Below are 16,414 nucleotides of genomic sequence, written 5' to 3'. Positions count from 1 at the left end.
TCAAAAAAAACATTAGAAAAGAGCCACATTTTTAATTTTTTTAAAAGAAAACAAAACAGTGAAATACATCTTCATTCCATAAATAATATTAGCAGCAAACCCTCCCGTCACTCTAGGTGGTAAAAGGTTTACAGCACAAGAAGTAATATATACTGTAAACGCTGTCTGAGCAACTGTAAGCCTCTTCCTTACTGATTCTATACAGCCTTTACCTCTTCACCTGCTTACATGTTCTAGTGAACTAGAATGAGAAGAGGCAGTAACGTCTCCAAAAGCCAATTTTTGATTTTCTGTAGCAGGGTAATTGCTTTGTCTGCAAATGCTGATTTCACTGGTGCTTTTTTTTTTTACCCAAAGATTTTTATTTTTAGATGGAAACCTGAGCATTGAGTCTTTGCTCTGTCCCAAACTACATCCTTGTTAGAAAGTATTAAAAAGAAAAATGCATCAGCTGCCACCACCATTTTGTTTGTTTGTTTTTCTTATTGTCATGGCTTTGGCAGTTAAGGACAGGTGGCTTACAGGTCACTGCACTCACTTCACTACATTTCTGGTTTGTGGCTCTTTTACTCAAAGGACTATGCAAGGTGTGTCATGTATCCCAGCAGTGGATGGATTAATCTGAGTGATTTGGAAAAGAAGTATGCACAGTGTGTGTGAAAAAAAAAAAATATCTCCTTGCCTCCTATTTCCTTCTTAGCAACTGTACACTTGTATGTCCATGATCCATTCTCATTCAGTGTTTTGGCTACAGAGTTTATTAAGCGGTGGTAGTGCGGAGACCAAAACGGAAGGAAAACTCCTCATTTGACATACACTGTTGACTGGGGAAACAAGGATGAGGGGTTGGGGTTTTGGGTTTTTTTTTTTTCCCTTCCCCAGTTTTAACATCCAAGAATTTTTTCCCTCTCTCTTCTCTTCATTTGTGTCCAGAGAGGGCATCCCCTGTTGAATAGACCCCGTTGTTAATCCTACAGTCTTCAGTCCTCATGGAGTCTATTAATTCCTCCTCTGAATCCTCTTCCTCTTCTTCCTCTGGGGCTGACAGGCTGGATGTGGGGCCTTTACATATTTTTAAGTGGCGAGTGAGGTGATATTTGGTTAGATAAGCCTTGGTGCATTTTTCACAGACATAGTCCCTCTTTCCTTCATGTGAATTGAGATGCTTCTTCAGGTGATTTGTCCTCAGAAACAGCTTGTCACACTTGGGGCACTTGATCTGACGTTCTCTGCAAGACAAGAAAAAGTTACAGTTTGCTCCTGCCGCAAGGCAGCTGATACTGTATTAAATAGTGGAGTGGCGGTGACAGGAAGGGTGAAAGGGTCAGTCTTACGCCTAAAGCTTACTTTTAATATACTTGAAGGAGAAGCAGACACGAAATAACAGCACTACTGCAGCACTAAAGTGTAAATACTGCTCAGTTTTTCTCTTGCCCAGTATGTACACAAAGCCCCTCTTCTCTGCACAACCCACCCCACCCCTCAACATCACTGGCAAAAGTCAGGCTTTTTGGATTAACTGCTAGCTTGCAACCAACTGTGGTTTTTCCCTGATGATAAATTAAAGAAGAAAGAATTCTACAAGAGTTTGGTTTGTATGTTTATTTTTTTGAGTAGGACCAAACTCTGGTTAAGCTCCGTGTTTTGGCAAGGGCAGAGAGCAAGAGTGTTAACAACCCTCAGCCTGTAAATGCTAAGCAGAGGCTTACCAGACTGCAACAGTCAAATTCTGTAGATGACTGTGCAAAACACCTCCCAGCAGTAGTGCTCCTGGCTCTGGCTGTAAGAACAAGCAGCAAAGCAAGTCTGTCTGTCTGCCTTGCTCATGCTAGCTGCACTATGCCGTCTCCTAGGCAGCGTGACAGAAGCTGCAATTGATTCTAAGTGAGTACAAGAACCAGATGCTGAAAACAAAATAAGCAGAGGGACTTGGCTTCAGGCAAGCAGCCTTTACGGGAGGACCTTGGATTGGGAGTAACTGAACAGGATGGAGAGATTCTCACAGCAAAAGGAAAGATCTGGCGTGGCAGAGAGCTGAGGGGGAGGACCTGGGGTGGGGATCTGCTCTGGGGGTGGGGATCACCCTGCAGGAGGAGCAGGAGACCAAGTGCATGAGTGAGACCCGGGGGGGTGGGGGGAGGCAAGAGCTGGGAATGGCTGCACCCCACCCCTGGTGCAAACAGAGAGGGAGACATCACTAACAAGCTACTCTGAGAGAATAGCATTGAGGAGTTTAGGAATTTCATGGTCATGCTGGGATGTGGGAACAGTTCTCAGCCAAGAACTAAATGTGAATCAGCTAACCCCCTTGCTCTTCAAAATGATGAACACTCCAGAATGCCATTTCACAAGACAAGGTGCGTGCCTGGAATTTACTGTGTCATTAAAATACTGCAAACACTACAATAGGACAACTCAGCCAGTAACAAGGAATTTGTCCAGATTGGCCTAAGGAGTATAGGTTCATCCTCTAAAATGATGGAGAAGTCAAACTACTTGCAAACTGGAGATTTTTCTCAGGCTGTTCAGCTTCATTATTTATTGCACTCCAACACGTCCCGTGAGATCACTTACTGCGTGTGAGTGAGTACATGCTGCTTGAGGTCCTGCCTCCGCATGAATAGCTTTTCACAGTAATCGCACTTCAGATTCTTCTCCCCTGTGTGGATGACCATGTGTGACTCTAGGTGAGCCTTCTGGGTGAATGATTTGTCGCAGAGGGTACAGCGATAATTCTTCTGACCTAGGATTACGTACGTACACCCACAAATTGACAGTCAGTGTCCCAAGAAACACAGTAAGCAAACAAGCCTGACCACTTCTGAAAAAATAGAGTTTTACCCTGAAGAAAGGCAGGTTCTTTGTGAACAGGACATGTTTCCTCCTGCAGTTCCTTCAGACTCAGCATAAAGGCCTACCTAGTTACAGTCTCAATTTAGCTATGCAAAAAGCAGGCATCTGACTTCATTTCACCATTCCTAAAGCTTTTCATCCCCTGCCCCATACCCCCAAGCCAAAAAAATCCACTGCATGCTACTGTTTCGAACCACTGAGCCCTTCATGTGACGCACAGTTCTGCACTTTATCCTTCTAAACACCATTGACTCCTCTTCCTCCAGTGCTTGTGGTCAGTCAGCCTTTCCTCTAAGACACTTTCTGTTTCTTGTCTACACCAGCTGTGCCTCCCTGATATGTTCTGCATATCAAAATGTCACCAGTAGACATGTAAATTTTCCAGCAAAGAGATTCAGGCAAATATTTAACAAGACGAGGCTTATCCAAGATGAATTCTTGAGTAAAAATAATGGTAGCCTCCTTTTCAGTAGTAACCATGGTAGCCATCTAGTTACTGTACATTATGTACATCCCCATCTCCACTTATTTCCCACAGGAGCTGTATCTATCTCATGCCTTGCCAGAGCCCAACTACATCTGATGCACTGCACTGCCTTTGTCTAGAAAAATAAGTTCTCTTACCTAACAAACACACAGCTACAAAGCTCACTGGCTCTTTGCTAACTTCTAGGTTTTATCCCATTTTTCCACTTATCTGTAGTTCTTCCATTATTCTTTGCCAGAAATAGTTAGAAACCCCTGCACGCCACCGAATTCAGACTGAGTTTGAATACCACTTGAATCCCTACCCCACTGAGTATTCTGTGGCTGTGTATACCACATTTGCGCTTAATCAGTTTATTAAAACTCCTCACTACTGAGCCCACAGCTTCCTATGCTTGACTCAGGTGCACTGAACTCCCAGTTTTATTCCCTTTCCAGCTTTGTGATTTGCGCTCTGCGATTCCCAATAGCTATTTCAACCTTACTGAAAAAAAAGAGGCAAAAATATTCACACTGTCTATTGCTGGCCTGTACTTGTCCTTCATCTTCTTCCCTATCCTCACGCTATGTTAAATCCATGCCTTTTCGTATTTCCTCTCTTCTTACGCAGCTGAAAAAATCTTTCACTATTTTGTTTTCTTCTTTTAGCACTCGTTCACTGATCTGCTGGCAGTTCTCCCTTTATCCCCAAAGCCTCTAGTGATACCCAAATGCCCACAGAAGTCAACAGCATGTTCAGACTTAAGTTTTGATGAGTGACAGAGCTGAGCCTTATCCACATCAGTCTGACCCCACTTTTTACCAAGGCCTGTAGTGACAGGACAAAGCGCAACGGTTTTAAACTGAAAGAAGATAGATCTAGATTGGACATAAAGAAATTTTTTTACAACGAGGGTGGTGAGACACTAGCACAGGTTGCCCAGAGAAGTTGTGGATGCCCCACCACTGGAAATGTTCAAGGTCAGATTGGATGGAGCTCTGCGTGACCTGATCTAGTCAAAGGTGTCCCTGCCCACGGCAGGGGGGTTGGAGTAGATAATTTTTAAAGGTCCCTTCCAACCCAAAACATTCTATGATTCTATGTTTCTAAGAGCTTAGATTTATGGACATAAGCTATGCCCTGCCAACTGGTCAAGGAATCAGAGAGACCAGGTCCTGCCCCGTCGTTTTACTAGCTCAGGCATCTCTATATAAAGTCCCGAACCCTTACCTGTGTGTATCTTGAGGTGTGTCCGTAAGTTGCTAGGATCACTGAAAGCTTTGCTACAGAAATCGCACTTGTGCGGCTTCATGCCCATGTGCCCCATGAAGTGGACGTGGAGCTTGGAAGGGGAGATGAAAGCCTGGGGGCACATGGAGCACTTCCACTTCCTTTCCTTGCCGTGGCCTGGCCCATGGCTGCTGCTGTGCCCCTGACTGGGGAGGTGGTTGTGAATATGGCTGCTCAAATGGGCCTTGAAGTCCGCATAGGAAGCGCATTCCTTTCCGCAGTGGCAGATGTGCACGTCTGGATGTTCGGGGACGCCTTTGGGCACAAAAGCATCACTTTTAATGAGGCACAGCAAGGCCTAACAGAGCGTGAGTGTGATCCATGTTAACACTTCGTGTGTGGTAGCGAAGCTAGCTGCAGAGATTTTCACCCCTGTTCCTTTCCGCTCCAGTGCTTGCTTTTCAGCTCTTTTAGGTAGGCCATTTCAAATGTTTTGGGGGGCCAAACTTTGGAATGGTTTTGAGCACAGCTCCACCAAACCTAAATTATCACAACGAAAGGTGTGGGGGGTGACAGGAACATCTTCAGCTAGAAAAACTCCCTTAGCACCAAATGGATCAACAGAAGAAAACCAACCCTTTTTCTCTGAAACTGCGATCTTTTACTCCTGATCAGTGGAATTAGATAGTGAAACATTTCTTTTAAACGATGGTACTTCTGTGGTCATGAAATGTAAAAGGAAACTATGATGTGCATGACTAGGAACTGAGAAGGAACATAATGCATTCCCAAGTCACAGTGCCCAGAGACGGCACTAAAAGGGAATTCAAGCTGAGCACTCCCTGCAAAGCCAACAAAGATGAGTGCTTACTTACCAAGCTGTCGTGCATAGTCCCGACTGTAATAAAAGAGAAGCTCGTGTTCAGGTGGGATGTCCCGAGAGGTACAAAAGTACATTTTTCCATCGTGAGGATAAGCTACCAGATTCTGCTCTTCCCGGTTCCTACAGCAATAATGAGAGTTATGAAGAAAAGCCCTCTAGAAATAATGACTTTTTGAGAAAGAAAAAAAAAAAAGAAGGATATTCCTATAAATAGGTAATAAGAGAACCTCAATGCTTGTCAACACATTATAAAAACTTTCATGTCTGTCACTTCTGTCCTTGTTTGTTAAAGGAAAGCAAAGGAAAACTGGACTTTGAGAGCCAATCTGCTCCACCAAATGATATATTTTTCACACCACTGCGTTATCTTGCTGAGAAAATTATTAATAGACATTGAAGTGGGCTGAGAGAAGAGAGTTTATGATCTCTTAAGAAACTACAAAAATACATATATTTTTCTTATTAACCCCCTTAAGAAATAGAGAACACATGAGGGAGAAATAAGTATCAGTAAAGTCTTAAAGCAAAATTATCTTAAAAAAAAAACTCTTGAAAGGCATTGCCAAGATGTAATAATTAATCTTCTGAAGCTGTATCTTGCACATGTTTGTTCCCAGTATCTGAAACGAGAAGCTCTGCCCCACTGCAGTGGAAGATCAAGCATTAACTTCTTGACTCCTGCACATGGGAGCAATGAAATGAATTGCAGGGGAAACCTACTTTCTGTCACAGAGCAATAGGAAAGGTTCAGGCTTCTCAGTGGACCATGTATGGAGCAACACTGAAGCCAGTCTGGACAGTTTTCATCACAGGCTCCAGAAAGACTGAAAAGGACAGCTCTTGTGAGCAGGCCAAAAGAACCCAGGGACATTTTGCTAATAAAGTATTAAAATCAAAAAGACAATCAATGTCATCTTCACAGATGTATCCAAAAGGAATGGGACAGAGGGAAGGCAACAACAAGCTAATACACAGTAAGCTAATATAAAAAGGACATGGTTTGAAGTTTTAGAACAAGGGAAACAAAGTATGTGGGCAGATTTGGGGCTGTTTTACTACAGCATGTGTACTGGTTTCCCTGTGACATTCTCCACTGGCTGCTCTGTTTCATTCTTCACACCAGTCCAAGATGCCTAGATAATTCCTGAAGGTCCCTTGGTCCCGAGCTCATTACCCATCTGGGCAGTCAGTGCTGCAGTGCACATTCTCCAGCACAGCCTCCTTTGAGCCCGCAGCTAAGACTCCAAGCTACTTAGCACAGTACAGGTGGTTCTCACCTGGCTTTGCGCACAAACATCATCCAGTTACATTCATTTTCATCAGTTGTAATGATGCAGAACTCCAGGACGCCATTGTGATAGATCTACCAGGAAAAACAAATGCAATCTTAGGACAAAACACGGTAGCAAACACAGTGAAAGCCAGCTTCTTGCTTTAAGAGAGGATGTGTTTACCTAAAACAAGCCAGGAGGTCTCCGTTGCCATTGCCAAGACCACAGCCCTGTTCCTACTCCTTACTTTCCCCTTCACACGGGAATCTTGACCTCTCTGCTACCCAGGAGGCTAACTGTTTATCAGCATCTTTCCCACACAGCACCTTTAGCTCCCATCAGAAATGCATTTGGCTGCTTTTCTTACAAGCTAAGTCTTGTGAATAATAATAAATAATAATATCTGGGCAAGCAGTACCTGGTTTATTTATATAGATCAATTTTTCTTTCTGAACATGATGTGAAAAAGAAAGCTTTAAAGCAGCTTTCCTTAAACAAATCATTCATCACCTCGGGGAACTTTCAATAAACAACAATACAAAACAAACAAACAACTGCTGCCTAGTAATTCATATACAATCTCTGCTGCAGTTCCACACAAATATGGGAAACCACATACAGCCCTTTGAAAGTAAAGGCATTAAAGGACTTCATTGTACTTCAGGATTGATTACCAGCATATTACATGGTATACAGCTCTGCTATGCTGATATTAAGTATTAAACAATCAAACTGCATTAATTTTTATTTTTGGCAAGGATGGTAATGTTAAAGCTGCTGTGTTATGCGGTGGCTTTCGCCAGATAAAGGCATGCCTGCAGACTCTGTGAGCCATAACGTCCACTGACCTTCCAGATGTGACTAGCTGCTTTGTCTGTCCAGTCAGCCACCTCCAGAGAATGGCTCTGCTGCCCAATCAAAGGTCCAAAACAAGTCCTTACAGGAATGGTTTCTCGTGTCCACACACCTATCAGTAGAAGACCAAAATCTGCAGAAATCAATTACTTAAACAACTAATCATGCATAACAAAGAGGTGGGAAGTTTATGAGATAATGCTCCAGGGGTAGTATCTAGGCAAAAGATCATCAAAGCTTCTACTTCACGTGTAAAACACACCTAAGGCAGAGACAAGAACCACCACCACCACATGACACTATTGGGAGCCGCTTTGTTTTAATTACAAATATTTATTTTGTTTGTCAAAAGCAAGTAATTTACTTTTTAGTAAGCTATAAAACTAAGATCCTAGCCACTTGTACCAATTAAAGTTTTCATGGCACTTTCTGCAGAAGCAGAAAATACTAGTTTCAGTAACTACATTTCGCCTACCTAATCCCCAGGGATTTCCAGAATTGTTGCTGGGCTTCTCCCCAGAGGCAGCTGTATTTCTGTCATGGGCAGAGGGATTCCTGCGTGTATATTATTTATTATTAAACATTTTTATATATATATAGGTCTACATGAACACACTGAATAGCTTTTAGGAATAAAATGGAAACTAGTGCAGCTTGAAAAGAACAGATGTAATCTACTCTCAACAAGCAGCATCGCTAAGCAAGCCGATAATCACATTCTTCTCTAGCCTTCAGATCCTTAGGGTATTGCACTGTACTCTTCGATTTCCAGGTGACAATGGTGTGAAATACAGTAACAAGGTCCACATCCAATGACAGGGTCACAGTCTACATGACAAATGTAAATGGGGGGGGGAAGAGACACTCATGATCAATTCTCCAATCAGAGTATCCAGAAGACCCACAGGCAGCAAATCAAGCTGATGAACAAGCAGACAGAAATCTCCTCCGTTATTTCTAATTGTTATCTTCCCCCAAACTCCAATTGCTGTAACGTTTCCATATCAAAGCTGTGCCTGGGTTGTTTAGCACACAATAAAATTAAACACCATACCTTGCTTGTGCTTGACCTTATCAAGAGTTTCAGTCATGCTCTGTGGCAGCACCCCTAGAGTCTAGCTGAAGTATAAGCAGTAACCAGAGTACAAAAAGCTCTTCCACAGCGTAAGTCAGGGTGATTACAGAAGAGGGAACCACCTCTCTATTGCAGTGTTTCTTTCCCACATTAAATTCCCTGCGGTTTTTGATTCCAAGCAATGAGTGTATTTTAAACTGCCGCATAGAAATCTGTAGTAATCTGATTCTTACCTGCTTCAGCTCCCATGATAGACTGCCGGAGGACAAGCTGCTTAGGGAGAGAAAGCCTGGCTCGGCTCTCTATTGGGGTGTCAGGGACAAAGGTGACGGGCCCGTGATCTGGGCAGTCTGATGGATATGCCTTGTCACACAGTGTGCACCCTGCAGAGAGGGGAAGGGACAACAGGGATTAAAAAGATGCAACAGCCCCCAAGGTGCAATCAGCTCCCTACCAATGTTTCAGCTCAGCTCCTGGCAAAGGCTGCTTCCATCCAATTTAACTCGTCCACTTTACTAGCTTTCACTCAGAAGAATAAGAACCACACAGTCAGACTGGCACCAATGTACATGTCACTGTTCCTATCCAATTTAGATCAAATATGAGGATCTCCACCTGCCTTCCTGATGGTAACTTAATAGTTCAGACTCTAGACTATCCCTACAGGGGCAATCTGTCAATGGGACAGAGTTCATTCTTCATCACAACAGCTGCAAAACTGATGGTAAGTCTCCCCAGAGCTGGCAGTAATGCTGATGATGGAAGAGCCATTTTCTCTCTGATCACAAGTGAAATGACCTTTATTGGCAGAAAGATCCAAGCCATGCCAAACCAAACACTTGCTAACTGGTTATGTTTTTGGAATTTACCAGGAACACAAGAGTTTTCTTGCATATAGAACCTCAAGGATATTTATGCAAAGGAACAGTAAGGTCGTCTTTCTAAATTTTTTCTAATTTGAATCCACAAATCCCCTCATCTTCATTTAAATTCAGACAATATGCAAATCTTCATGGCAGCAAAAACCTGACCTCACTGCTGCTTTTGAAGGACCTACTGCAATAAACTCATGCAGTACACCTCTATGGGATGCCACTGAATGGAACAAAAACAAAAGCCCAAGAAGAATCAGTAGCATCACTTTCCCAATCTGTCATTCAGCATAAGTACTGCTGAAAAATAAACCACTGAAAGTCTTCCGTCTAATAAAATCAAGAAAAAGTACAGCATAAAATGCTCTCATCTAGAAAAACTACATCATTTTAATTTTCCATGATTGGAGCAACCAACACCTACTCAGCAACCACCCTCCTGATAAATCGTTCTTGATGCTCAGCTAATTAAGCAGAATCTCCACAAAGACCTTCTTTGGCCTCTTGATGGCCCAACTCCAGTATAAAAGACCTATCACAGAAGTAGTCTTCAGCAGGCATAAACAGCAGCTCCTTACTATTTGTTTGAAGAGATTTTTGGGACACTCCTTTCATACATCAGGGTACCAGAATCTGACCCCATAGAAAATACAGTTTAAGCAACTACCCAATTACAGATAGGAAGGTACTCAAGAATGGCTTCATGTGCACAGATGACATGTACGAGTACAGCAAGGACAACAACCAGACCTGAGTAATGAGAAACACTATTTTAGAACAGTTGTTTTTAAGCATTGCCTAGCACACACCACTACAGGTCTGCAGACTAGCCCCAAGGAGAGGCAAAGAGGAAGAAAAGGAAATTCTAGGCATGTGACACTACCACATGGAAAGGTTTAGGGACTCATACATTTTTAAGAAGTTGAAAAAAAAAATCCTGCATTCTACAGGAGGTGAAATATACCATTTCCTTTCCATTTCTGTCCTTGCCAAATAATGGGGGGAGGGGGGCAAAAAATCACAACGCTTACTTCTCTGATTTGGGTACCCAGAACTGTAAGCAAAGATGATCAAAAAAAGGGCTACTTAAAAGTTTCACAAACATGTAGGACTGTAGCAAAGGCACACTTTTTTCTTCCTGCTTAGGAACAGCATAAAACATTTTCTGAAAAAGATCCCGATTCCTGCCTTCTCTGTGAGGAAAAACCACCAAGAGGCTCTAAAACAACCCCTCCTCCTTGCTGTCACCTGTCTGGAGAAAAATTCATGTTTTATTCAGGAGAAGTTTAAAAACAACAACAAAAAGTTAAAATTCAAACCTTCCCAAGTCAAAGATCTATTTTGCAAATCACATGAAAGCACTAGGCATACAATAGCCTTTATAACATCCTACCTATGGGGAACATCACCTGAGAAACAGCTTAGGACTATTTTAAATATAGTGACAATAAACGGGCACATCAAATCTCACTTAGGTGAATAAGAGAAGTGATTTCACCATGAGCATGTTGGATACCATAGTATTTTGATCATTATTTGTTCAACATGCAACAGATGCTTGTAAGAACTTCTGAGTGCATCAACTGCAAAACTCTTCCTCTAGGAGTTGTAAATTCATCATAGTTCTACACCCACCTGATTTTAAGTTATATTTTATCCCACAGAATAAAAGTTTCAATTCAAACATCTGACTAGACACTTTGCACTAAACTGCACCTCTCCCATTGCTAACCAAGGCACTATTTCTTTCCATTTCTTAAAAAATGTTCTTCAGGCAAAGGTTGTTGTAAGGCTCTGGCAGTTGTAGGGCCAGACTGCGTGCAAGAGCAGCACTCAGCAATGCTACCACAACTAATAAAACTGAATATAAAAGCTGGCCTTACACTTCAGTGGCAAGAAGCCAGACATGCTGCAGGCGGAAGTTCAAATCTCTGTCCCAGCAAACGAGAACTTCACAGTTCTCAAACACCACTCCTTGAACAATGATGACAGGACTGAGAGGGTGCAACGTCCAGTGCTCCTCTCTTCCTAGGAGATCAACTAACCTCTGGACCGCAATCCTTTGATGAGAATAATCAGAAATATTAAAAACTTCCCTCCCTCTCTGCTGTTTTTTCCAGCAGGTCCTGTTGAGAACATCACTTTCATGACGATTTGTTCATGGTTTAATAAAAATTTTGCAAAATCATATAACGTCATACTCAACAACTATACCTACTTGATGAAATGTATGGCTTGTGGTGGTGTTTGTTGTTGGTTTGGTTTTTTTCAATGGAGCAAGAAGAGTCATTTGTGATGAGGCTTTGAAAAACAAAAGTCTCATTGCAAAGGATGATACCAGCATATCCACAAAAGGTAAGAGGTTCATAAAGAACTCAGCTGCCAACCTCAAGGCAACATGGGAGATGGATACAAAGAGAACGATGCTAAAACATCCTATTATGTCTACTTCCAAAGAGCATCATTTCAGTGAGGTTAATCTGCCACTGCAGATGTTCCAACTTCCGTGGACTTGTTAAGTAACTAAGTTTCTTGCACCAGAAATCTGTAAGACTAGCAACAAGAGTCCTGTCATCCCACCAGACAACAGCTATACAACAAACCCTACCCCAAGAAAGCAGGAAATGCCCACTCACATATGGTAAACAAGGTTGCCATGTTCTCCTTGTTCGAATTGGAGTCTTCCATTTGCAGAGAGGATGGTACAAAGGCAAGATTGTCTGCAGACACATCCACGTGACTTGGCCCCATGGCTACTTCCTGATTTATGGAAGACACTGCCACTGGCTCGAGGCTGAGGCCCACTTCGTGCAAGGCTACTGAGTCCAGGGAAGCTAGGTTGTGTGAGGTAGAGAGCGCCACACTCACGGAGTTGGTGCTCATGGCCACAGTATGAATGGAGTCATTTAGTGTGCTGTCCGATATTCCTGTCACCCGCCCGGCAATGTGGTCGGGCTCCATGACGACAGGGAGTTCCAAAGTGCTACCGTGAATGGGAATGACACCACCGTGTCCCACAGCGTCTGACGTCAAGTTACTCCCCACCGTGTCTACGGCTAAAGGTTCGTGGCTCCGGGAGCCATTCGGGATCTGTGAATGATCCCCGGCTACGTCATCCATCGTAAGCTCCTCTGTCATCCCATCTGTAGAGATGGGGCTGGTTACCCTCGAAACGCTCTCCATAGTGATTGTAGTATCCAGCGCGACCTCGTGGCTGTCACTAGGATGCAGATTTTGAGCACCATGCGTGTTCACTGTGCGGGAGTCCATGGAGACAATCCCTGGTTCCAGCCCCACGGTTCCACTGGGCTGGTAGGGATCTAGGGCCGATGGATTGCTGGAGACGGACAATGCCGGATTGCTATCAACATTTATAGTGTTGGGATGGATGTACTGCGGTGGAGGTCTGTCAGCCAAGTAAGATAAGATACCTGATAGAATGACAGGGAGAAAGAGAAGAGAGTGAGATGACATCAGTTTTCAAATCTTGAGCAAAAATACCCCATCATCACAGCATAGTATATTAAGACCTAGATCCTTGAAGACATGCTCTTTACATTCTGTCCACTTAAAAAACACTGATTCTAAAACATGGCTCACAAACATAGTTGACCGAACACTCTTGTCAAAGTATCATTTGACAACAAATACAGAGCTTCCATCCAACAGAGCAAGTCTCTAGTTATTTGTCTAGAACTCTGAACAGCCAAGTTTCTGGCAGTATCTAACCTAAGCTCCTTTAACCTGAATCAGAAAGAGGTTCTTCACATTTTAGGCATAATTTTTCATTCTCAAGAACTAGCTCATGAAGGACTGCCAGTGGAATCTAACATTTGATAACCCCTCGTTCATCTTTGCTAGGAGAAGTAGAAACAGTTCTCCATGATGTACCCTTTTGCTTCGGTATTTTAGTTTTAACAATGATTACTTCCTTCCTCTAAGAGTAAGTGACACAGCTGTCCATCTCTCAGGTCATCAACTGCAATTCTGAAGGACCAAGATAAGGTCTCTCAAAGGTATCATGAGTCATCTGCTCTCCTTCCTTACATGAAAAGTATGTTATTTCTCCTAAAACAATAGCCTAGTTAAATTTAAATCAGAAACCCTAACATCTTTTCTGGTAGTTCTGGAAAGATCCTTGATGTCAAACAACCTTGGAACTTAAGATACAAAGAAACACTAACCTGTATTTACATACTATCAACTTCTCTTGTTGGACAAAGCTAAAAAAAAAAATCTTTGGAGGAAATACATCAGCACATTCAAGTAAACAGTATTTCCAGCAGAGACAGATTTTGCAGATTCTGCAAGATCTGAGTCAGCATGTTTCTTTTTGGCCTTGAACCCTATAAGCCATTTGTACTGTAACAGTTTCCCATTCAAACATGTCCGTTATTACAAGCATGCAAGCATGGATACTCTTTCTGCAGCATAACCCCATTAAAAATGGCTAAGCCGAGAAATGGACAGTTTAATTTAATCAGCTGCATCCAACATTTCTGCATGCTATGCTGCCCTGTGGCTTGAACAAGGAGGATCCTTGAAGGCAGTAAGATGACGGACAGAAGAGTCCTATGAAACATGAGGCTAAACATCAAGCAGACTAGAAAGAAAAAACACATTTCTGCATAACTTATTCCAGCTCAGAAGAATGGCAAATACCTTCAGTCCTCAAATGCACTGTCTCCTCCTCTACTCTTTGCCCACAAAATGGGCAGGCATGTAATGCAGTAGGAACTCCTAAGCAGCTAGCAAGTTCAGCCACTAGTCACTGGGTAGTTGACGAGATCCAGGCTGCTATATTTCTTTTCCTAACCTAGGCTGAACCAACAACACTCACTGGGTGACCTCAAAGACGTTTATCTACCCCCTTCCACCCTGTCAATCTTAGCTACAAAACAAAACAAGGACTACATTTAAAGCTCAAATTTCTGTGTCTTCATATACTAATGTGTAAAATTCTATACTGATACTCTAAAACGCATGTGAGAGAGGAATCCAGCTAGAAATCAGTATGTTAGGCCTTTGGAAACCAACCTTGAACAAAAACGAAGAAAACCTATGCCATGGGCTAAAGAGATGGGAAAGAGCCCAAACTCCTGAGCATCTGATGGCTTGTTCTTTCTGAGCGTCTAAGTACTGTAACCTACCATCATGCATATATCAAGTATTGCTTCAGACTACAGGAGAAAAAAAAGCAGCAGTTTTTGAACTAGGACGATTTGAGATAGAAAGCAGGCATGCTTTGTTTTCTGTTAATCTTAAAAACAAACCAGCAGAAGGAGTGACCAGAGGTTCGGTTTAAGTAGAAAATACCCTGCAATTCTCTTCATATACATACACAGAAGCAGAGACCTGAAAATAAAGGTGTGTAAATGACACCACAGACTTCAGACAAACTCCAGGGATTTACAGCTCTGCAAAATAGTCTTGCCTGCTTCAGGACAGAAACAGGTGGCCCTTAAAACAATTTCTCTCTCTGTTCCCATCCATCAGCACCAGACCACTTACCAGGTAGAATGTGTCTGAAATAGCTGCTCTCCAGGTGAGGGTATGGTGGTGGAGGTAGGGTGTAGTTTCTCTCTGGTATACCACACATCACTCCTCGATCCCCAATACCCATTGGGAGCATCAGAGACAGAGCAGAAGGCAAGGAACTCAAGGAGGGGCCCAAGTTTGGAATTGCAACAGGCAAGCCTGCAAAAGAAAATGCCCATTTAAATTCAATGGAACTACTTGAGCTCATGAACACACAAGCTAACAAAGAGGTTACTAATTAGTAACTAATTCTACTAATTCCTCAGGAGCTCCCTATGGAAGTACAGTATGGTACTGTCAAAAAAGGTGGCAAGCTTCAAAGAAAGGATCACAGTTATCACAGCACTGAGAAGCATGCCTGAATGTGGCTACATCTTTTTTGGATACATTATGTAGGGCCCACTTCTACCTTACAATTGTAATGGACTTTTGTCTGTGTAGCCCCCTGAAAAAAAAAGCTAGGAAAAGAGTGTTGCTTTACAGGTGAAAAATCATTATTTTCACCTGAGTGAAGACAGACATAGATGGAGACAGATTTGCAGCTACAGTTCGTATTTCAAAGGAGTCTGCTACCACCCACCCACCCACAGTGCAAACCACCCCATTAGAGCAAAATGAGACTCCCATTAAGGCATAAGCCTGGTAAGCACACATGCCTTTTGCCTTGCCCACGTAAGCAATGGTTTATGGTCTACCCTTCCGCAATTCTACATCATTTCATTACCTGCTAAGGTCATGACTTGCTATCAGAGCAAGCACCACTACCCAGTTACGAACAATCCCGTGACAGTAAAACACAGAGCATGAGCTGCAATACCCTTTGTGGGATCTTTCCCCATTACCTGGTGCTGGTATGGCGTTGTGAGTGGGTGATGCTGCCAACCCCAAGTGACTCCCTGAGACTGGCAGGGCATTGCTCACAGAGGCTGAGGTCAGCTGGTCCATCCCTACAGGACTCAAGTTCATTTCATTCATTCTGGGAAGCAGGGAACAGATTGGGCAGGGGAAAAAGAAAGAGAAAGAGAAGCAAGAGCATTCCTGATTACTGACTGTACTCTAGTGAGAAAGGGCTGAGCAAACAACTCAAAATCTGATACTGACACATAAAAGTTCTGCCTTAGAAAGCTAAGCATAAAGCACATCAACCACTCACACTGTGATCACATCATGATCAATACATATTGATCATATTAGATAGGAATAACCAGGATTAAAAAGCCAGTTCAAAGAGACAAATCAGACCATAGCTTTTTCCTTGCCATCCAGGAAATAGTCTCACTCCTTGCAGTGAAAGCCACTGTGATTAAAGTATTGTGAACACAGATCAATCTGCAAGCTGAATGTCACAATTACTCGGACAATGGCATCTGA

General features: G+C 42.8%; 1 protein-coding gene across 1 annotated transcript; it reads right to left on the bottom strand.

The window, feature by feature from the left end:
• Positions 1–904: 904 nt before the first annotated feature.
• On the bottom strand, positions 905–16,024 carry PRDM4 (PR/SET domain 4). The gene is made up of 10 exons (XM_009484897.2): positions 15,886–16,024; positions 15,017–15,202; positions 12,142–12,936; positions 8,867–9,016; positions 7,552–7,670; positions 6,710–6,795; positions 5,425–5,552; positions 4,550–4,864; positions 2,575–2,743; positions 905–1,229 (listed from the first exon to the last, which is right to left on the bottom strand). Exons 1-10 carry the CDS (start codon positions 16,016–16,018, stop codon positions 920–922), a joined length of 2,391 nt encoding a protein of 796 aa, XP_009483172.1. The 5' UTR covers positions 16,019–16,024; the 3' UTR covers positions 905–919.
• Between the last annotated feature and the right edge of the window lie 390 nt (positions 16,025–16,414).

This window comes from Pelecanus crispus, chromosome 1, assembly GCF_030463565.1.
Source record: "Pelecanus crispus isolate bPelCri1 chromosome 1, bPelCri1.pri, whole genome shotgun sequence".
Taxonomy (NCBI): Eukaryota; Metazoa; Chordata; class Aves; order Pelecaniformes; family Pelecanidae; genus Pelecanus; species Pelecanus crispus.
Note: the sequence above shows the minus strand (reverse complement) of the source record. Positions and strands in the feature narration are given on the sequence as shown.